The following is a 7,622-nucleotide window of genomic DNA, read 5'->3' as shown; positions in this document are numbered from 1 at the left end:
ATCATTAAATTGTCAATATCATGAATTTCCATATATGATTTATTCTAAGTTTATAATATATGCACACATTAACTACATATACGTTTAAAAGATACAACAAACAAGATATTTACTCCCTCCGTCCCAATTTATATGAGTTAGTTTGACTTGACATGCGGTTTAAGAAAAAAATCTTTAAAAAATTGTGGTAAAAAATAAATAATCGATATTTGTATGCCTAAAAACTATTTTATTAATGGTAAAATAAACATTTTAAAGTTGAATAGTTATTAAATATTAAAATATGTCAGTTGGAGGAGAAAACTAATGCATACATCCCCCTAATACAGTCGAGTGAATAGAAGAGCCATAACCACTAGCCGCGTGTGCAATGTGTGGAGAAGAAGTGAAATTGCCTAATTGGTCGTGGCTGGGTTGGAGTTGCAACGTGGAGGGGTTTTATTGGTTGAACTAATAAAAGAAAAGAGTAGAAAAGACGTGGCAAAATAGAGAGCCACAAATAATAGTTTGAATAGGAGGAGAAATAAATTTGGGGATAAGATGGCACTAACAAATGGCACTACCCAACAAATGCATTCTAATTCTGCAGTTATTCATGCAAATTTTCTTCTCTTCTCAGGTAACCACTTGTACTTTATTTGGCTGAAAAATTTCCGATTCAGTTTAATATGAATACTATTTGAGTTTTGTGCTAAAGAAAATCAATTTGTTTCACTCTCTCTCTCATTCATCAGCTTGATCTAACACTTTTTTTATATATGCATTTCAAGTTCAGAATACAATCTCTCTTCTCATCCTTTCTTATCAATAGCTAGGCTGATGTTTTTCATTAACTGTCCAAATTCTTAAAGTAATTATGAAAAGTAAGAGTTATCATGACATTAGATTAGTTACCCTGCACAATCAGTGCATACTATATATAGTGCAAACATGAGTTGCCCTTGTCCATCTAAAACCTACCCAACTTACACTTTTGAATACTCAACAGCAAAGCTTTGGCAGGCTTTTTGACTCTTGTTTATTGAAATTTCTTCTAAAATATACTCTTCCATCTCACTCCTCCAACATTCTCCATTTTGCAGGGAAAATGTCCTTGTGTGAGATAGATAAGAGGTAATTAACATTGCTATCATTATAAGAAGCAGCAAAACCAGAGTATGGGAGAATTTGGAAATGAGGTAGCAAAGTCTAATTCTAGTATTATTTTTGAGAAAAAGAAGAATGGAATGAACTCCAAGATTTCTGCATCTCCCACCATGGTATTGGGCTTGGCACACAACTTAATCTTAGTTATTCTTGTATCTATATTTTTAAGCTTTATTATGTTCAGTATATATAAACTTGTGCAGGAATCTCATCAAGCTCATCTTATTTCATCTCGCTGCACTACCTGCTGGGGAAGTATGAGTAGTTGCCAAATTGTTCGTTCAAGAACAAAACTAATGAATATTTTGATTGAGAGGAAAAAACCACAAGAGGTCCACTCAATTTTTCAGGGTCTTACAGAAGATGGACATCGGCCAACTCTTGTCACATATACAACTGTTTTGGCTGCATTTACTCTCCAGAAACGTTTCAAGTCAATACCATTGCTTCTTTCCAAATTGGAGCAAGATGGACTAAAACCTGACTCCATATTCTTCAATGCCATGATAAATGCTTTTTCTGAATCTGGAAATCTTAAGGAGGCAATGAAAGTGTTCCACAAAATGAGGGACAAACAATGTAAGCCCACAACCAGTACTTTTAATACATTAATTAAAGGATTTGGAATTATTGGTAAGCCTGAAGAATCTCTGAAACTTCTGGAAATTATGTCTCTTCAAGAGAATGTGAAACCTAATGACCGAACATATAATATTCTGGTCCGGGCTTGGTGTAACAAGAGCAAAATTGCAGAAGCCTGGAATGTGGTTCACAGAATGGTTTCAGCTGGTGTCAAACCTGATGTTGTTACTTACAATACTATAGCAACGGCTTATGCTAGAAACAAGGAGCCTGGTAGAGCTGAAGCAATGATTTTTCAAATGCAAAATCACAAAGTGGCACCAAATCATCGAACATGTGGTATTATCGTGGACGGGTACTGTAAAGAGGGAAATATGACAGAAGCATTGAGGTTTGTTTACAGGATGAAGGATCTTGGTGTACTTCCTAATCTAGTAATATTCAACTCTCTCATCAAAGGCTTTCTCGATATCACTGATACTAGTGGTGTTGATGAGGTATGCATCCATATTGGTTTTTATCAGCAATTTACTCATCATTAAGGTGTCGTTTGTTAGCTGGATAGAGTTATGCAAATATTAGTAATGTAGGTATTAGTAACTTGGATATTAGTTATGCAATGTATCAGTTATATAGGTATTACTTGTGCATAGTTTTGTTATGTAGAGCTTGCAATACACTAATGAGCTAATTCTCATTTCTTAATTCCAAAAATGTTTTAGTGAGTTAATATTTATTATACCCACTAAAATAAACAACTATCTAAACAATACATTAAAATTAAATAATACCGATAGCTAAAAACAATTAAATAAATAACAAATAACTAAAAAAAAACAAGTAATTTGTATTGAATATGTTAAGCAATTAAATTATTGAATTTGTTGTAAATTAATATACATTTTAAAAAGTAAATTGATAGGGGTAAATGTGTAATTTACTATTTTAATACATGTATCTCACATGTATTCCACCTTCTATCTCACATAAATACATAGATTCCCTCATAAGTTATGTAAGTATTAGTTATGTAGAATTAAAAGAACGTCACCAAACACCGTATAAAATTAATACATGAATAATTTTTATACAGCATTTGAAAATCTACCAACCAAACATTTAACATTGTATAAAATTAATACATGAATAACTTTTTTCCTATTTACAAACCAAACGTGGTATAAAATTAATACATGAATAACCAAGTTATTCTTTTATTAGCTTTGGACTTATCCAACTACTAAATGACCCCTAAAGTATTGCTTGTCTTTTTCTCCATTATTTTCAACTTGACGTCTTCTCTGGTGTATTTATCTCATACCTATTTTGATATGCTTTACATGAGTTGAGAGTCTATCAGGAACAACCTCTCTACCTTCACAATGTAGAGGTAAGGTTGCGTACACACCACCCTCCCTAGAACCCACTTGTGGGATTCCACCAAGTATATTGTTGTAATTTACAGATCATTAAGTTGTGTAACTATAGGAACTTCTTACTAGGAAACAATTCTTCATTATTTTTTTTCATGTACAAATTTGTAATGGAGATGTTTTGATTTTGCATGTATTGATATCAGTTTACAAATATAAATAGCAAACAAACACCCCTTGATATCAAGCATAACTTCAAAAGGGTGGAAGTCACTGTAGTGTTATTTAGTGTAGCTTCAAGCCTTCTGGAGAAACAAAATGAGAAAAAGAAAGAGTGTTGCATCATTCTAAACATGACATATTTCTTATTCATCAGTTAAATGTGCAGACACTTACATTGATGGAAGAGTTTGGGGTGAAACCAGATGTGGTAACATTTAGTACTATCATGAATGCATGGAGTTCAGCTGGACTTATGGATAAATGCCAAGAGATATTTGATGACATGATTAAGGCCAGTATAGAACCTGATAGCCACGCATTCAGCATTCTAGCTAAAGGTTATGTGCGTGCTGGAGAACCTGAAAAAGCTGAAGCCCTGTTGAAAGTTATGGCTTCATCGGGTGTACATCCAAATGTCGTAATGTTTACAACAATCATCAGTGGATGGTGCAGTGCTGGACAAATGGAGTATGCTATGAGGGTATTTGAAAGGATGTGCAAAAGGGATGTATCTCCTAACTTGAAAACCTTTGAGACCCTCATATGGGGTTATGGAGAAGCAAAACAACCATGGAAGGCTGAAGAGTTCCTCCAAGTTATGGACAAGATGGGAGTAACTCACACGAAGAATACTCTTCGACTTGTTTCAGATGCATGGCGAGCAATTGGTTTCCTTAACGAGGCCAAGAAAATCTCAGGGGATGTGGAATATGATGATAGCGAATTCTTGAATGCTCTGGAGGATAAGCAACCAGGGGACAACAACTTTGAACGAGTTTATCCTAATGATTCTCTCTCAAGCCTTAAGCAAGTAAGCAACAAAAATGGGTCGAGCCCTGTCAATAAAAGAAGCCAAATAGTGCTGAGCAGATATAGTTCTTTTGCCGGAAGCATAAATGTGGCAACTAAATCAATAATGCTTCCCCATACTTGTGGATTCAAGGTAAAATCTTTGATGATATTTGACAAGCAGTGTCAAGTGCAGATAGGAATATATGGTTTTGTAAATTCATGTAGAATGGTGGCCTTAAATTAACAAACTTCCAGTTCAGTCCATTAAGGAAAGCCTCTTGAAGTCAAAATGTATACCCAGATTGAAGTCCTTTTTGCATCACAAAGGCCTGCAATTGTACAATTGGATCATTTTTGGATGGTGTTTTTCTTGAACATATATGTAAACTGTTATCTTATTCAAAACTTATAGATCATTATGAAATGTAAATTCTGTAGGCTGAAATGATATTCATGTCGACTGTCAAATGTCTTGAGCTTCTAATAATAATAACAGAATTAGTTTCCTGCATCTTGACAATGGATTTTAGAATGGAAACGGAAGTAATTTCATCTTCGAGAAAGCCTTTCCCTGAAATAATAATCTACTCTTTCAGCTAATACAGACAACAACAACGCAAGCCTTAAGGTCAAGTTTTACTTCTTTAATTTTAATTTTTTATATTTGGTTACTAAATTTTCCGTCAAACTCTCCTCTCTCGTCTTCTTAACCCCATAAAAGAATCCTCTAATGGATTTTGATTTTTCTCAGTCGCCCCATCTGAATTTTGTCATTATTATCCAATCATTTTCAGCCTTTTAGGCTGTTTAATAATTATGTCCTAGTTGGATGCTCATCTCGCACATTCAACCTGAAACTACCATTATTACTTTTATCAAACTAGCTACTATGAATGAAGAAGTTGAAAGGAAAGATATTGATTGTCATTGTTTATTCATTCTAACCGTTTCATTACACTGCATATGCTCTTTATATTGAGTCATTACTTGATCAATACGAAAGCTCACTAATGCCCCCACTCCCAACTAACTAACTAACTTGTGTTAGTTTGTTGACCAACTAACTAAGCACTAACCAGCTAACTAAGCACCAATTAACACAACCCCTCAAGCAGGTATGTAAAAGGCATTGAACAAACCAAGCTTGGAAATTAACAGTTGATGTGGGGCAATGCCTAAACTTTTAGTCAATACATCTGCAAGTTGAGAAGCTGTAGGAATGAAATGAGGCTGAACCAGACCACTCTTGATTTTCTCTCTAACAAAGTGACAATTGATCTCTATATGCTTGGTCCTCTCATGGAATATAGGATAAGAGGCTATTTGTATAGCTTCTTGATTATCACAATACAAAGACACAGGGGTAGAGACAACACAATTCAATTCCTCTAGAAGACCATAAACCCAGGTCAGTTCAACAACTGCTACTGCCATGCTCCCGTATTCAGCCTCTACTAAACTTTTGCTAACTGTTTGTTATTTCTTGAATTTTCAAGATAGAAGAACACCCCTAAATTCACAACATAGTCATCTTCTAGTGTTAGGACATGCTGCCTAATAAGTCACAATAGATAATCAACTCATGTGTTGTATTAGATGGGAAAAATATACCAAAACCTGGTGATCCTTTGAGATACCTTACTACTCTCATAGCAACCTCTAAATGGGATTGTTTTGGCCTTTGCATGAACTAAGTACTTGCACAATAAAACATATTTCTAGTCTAGTAAAGGTAAGATAGATCAACTTTCTCACTAACTTTTGGTAACCAACTACATCCTCTAGTTTAGAATCACCATTTGTTCCCACAAGAATATCATAATCCACTGTGGTAATTTTGTGACTTGTATCTAAGGGAGTAAGGGGTGGTCTAGCACCACTGAGTCCCACCTTTGAGATTAAATCCAAGCTCTAGTTCCTTCGGTTTAGGAGTAATCCTTTCCTAACCTCATGAATTCAATGTCAATGAAATATTTTAAGTCTCCCAATTCTTTAAATTCAAAATGTTTGTGCAGGGACTTCTTTGCTTCTTCAATCACTCCATTTGTACTACTTGTGATCAGTGAGTCATCCACATAGACAAGTATAACTACTATATTTGTACCTTCCTTCTTTGTAAACAACGAATGGTCATAAGCACTTTGTGAATATCCTGCAGTCACTAGTGCATCAGTAAGCTTGATGTTCCATTTTCTTGAGGCATGTTTTAGCCCATACAAGGATTTGAATAGCTTGCAAACTTTCTTCTCTCCTTCCCTAAAAAAATTGTGTGGTTACATCTCTTCATACAAATCCCCTTGCAAAAATACATTACTGACATCCATTTATGAAACAGACCAATTCTTAGATGTAACCAGACTTGTGATAGTCCTGACATAAACCATTTTTGCTACTGATGAAAAGGTATCATGAAAATCCAGGTCATCCTTTCGATTATATCCTTTTGCCTTAAGTCTAGCTTTATATCTTTTCACTTCACCATTTGACTTGTACTTGATCTTATTTACCAACTTAGACCCTATAGCCTGCTTATTTGCTGGAAGATCAACTATGTCTCATGCAGTCCCGGCAAAATGAGTTCATAATTTGGTAACTCGCTCAATCCGCCCATATTTTAATGGGTTGGGTGCAGTGGAAGACCCAGGATTTCCATTCAGGGGGTTTGTATAATAAAGTATAAACGTGTAAATAAACCAACAAAACAAAATATCAAGGAAGTAGTAGTATATAGTTTTAGTGGCGGACACTTGAATTTTTTTGGGTTTAAAACCACACTGTTAGCATGTTTTATAGAATTAAAAAACCACAAAAAAAGTGAAAAACGGAACTGAAAATAATAATAAAAAAGGACTGAAACTAAGAAAGGAAAAAATAAAACGCTAACACAGGGATTTGAACCCGTGATGTTAAGCTTAATTTCAAGGGCACTTGCCACTAGGCTATCAACTTCTGTATGTCTTTTAAGGGGTTCCAAATATATATATCCGCATAAATACATAAAATTTACCATATATATACAGTGTAATTTTTTGCCGAGGGGGTTCACCCTGGAACCCACGTGGGTCCGCCCCTGGTTGGGTGAGTCATTTTTTACATGGATAAAATATGGGTAAACTATGGATAAAATATGGGTACAATATGGATTAGCCAAATGGGTTAAGCTTCTAACTTTTATTCACTCAAAATTTATGTCACGACCCAGACCGTCGTGATTGGCACCCACACTAACTCTCCGGTGGGAGAACCACTACTACAACCCAAACCAAGCAACTAAACAAAAACAAGGCATTTAAGTTACGCAAGGAAGTTAAATACTGAGGAAATAAAGAGGGAGTTTCCATAAAACTCCAACAAAAGTCTAACAACGAACTAACAATGCGGAAGAAATAACTTAGAACCTCAAAGTCAATGTACCAAATTATCTAACAATGAACCAAGTCTAAACAAGAAGGGATGCAACCCCAATCTAATGCATTAATCAACTAACTAAAACATAGTCTAAATCCG

General features: G+C 34.9%; 1 protein-coding gene across 2 annotated transcripts; it reads left to right on the top strand.

The window, feature by feature from the left end:
* The first annotated feature begins 522 nt into the window (after nucleotides 1-522).
* Nucleotides 523-4,583, top strand: LOC102578994 (pentatricopeptide repeat-containing protein At5g25630-like). 2 transcript variants are annotated; one of them, XM_006351872.2, is made up of 4 exons: nucleotides 523-619; nucleotides 1,083-1,259; nucleotides 1,350-2,225; nucleotides 3,490-4,583. In XM_006351872.2, the coding sequence occupies exons 2-4, from the start codon at nucleotides 1,158-1,160 to the stop codon at nucleotides 4,357-4,359; spliced, it is 1,848 nt and encodes a 615-aa protein (XP_006351934.1). In that variant the 5' UTR covers nucleotides 523-619; nucleotides 1,083-1,157; the 3' UTR covers nucleotides 4,360-4,583. The 2 variants fall into 2 exon arrangements, with proteins under 2 accessions (XP_006351934.1, XP_015166194.1); XM_015310708.1 differs by having other exon boundaries at nucleotides 3,478-4,583.
* Nucleotides 4,584-7,622: the final 3,039 nt, after the last annotated feature.

This window comes from Solanum tuberosum, unplaced genomic scaffold, assembly GCF_000226075.1.
Source record: "Solanum tuberosum cultivar DM 1-3 516 R44 unplaced genomic scaffold, SolTub_3.0 scf00139, whole genome shotgun sequence".
Taxonomy (NCBI): Eukaryota; Viridiplantae; Streptophyta; class Magnoliopsida; order Solanales; family Solanaceae; genus Solanum; species Solanum tuberosum.
This window is presented reverse-complemented; position numbering and strand designations above follow the sequence as displayed.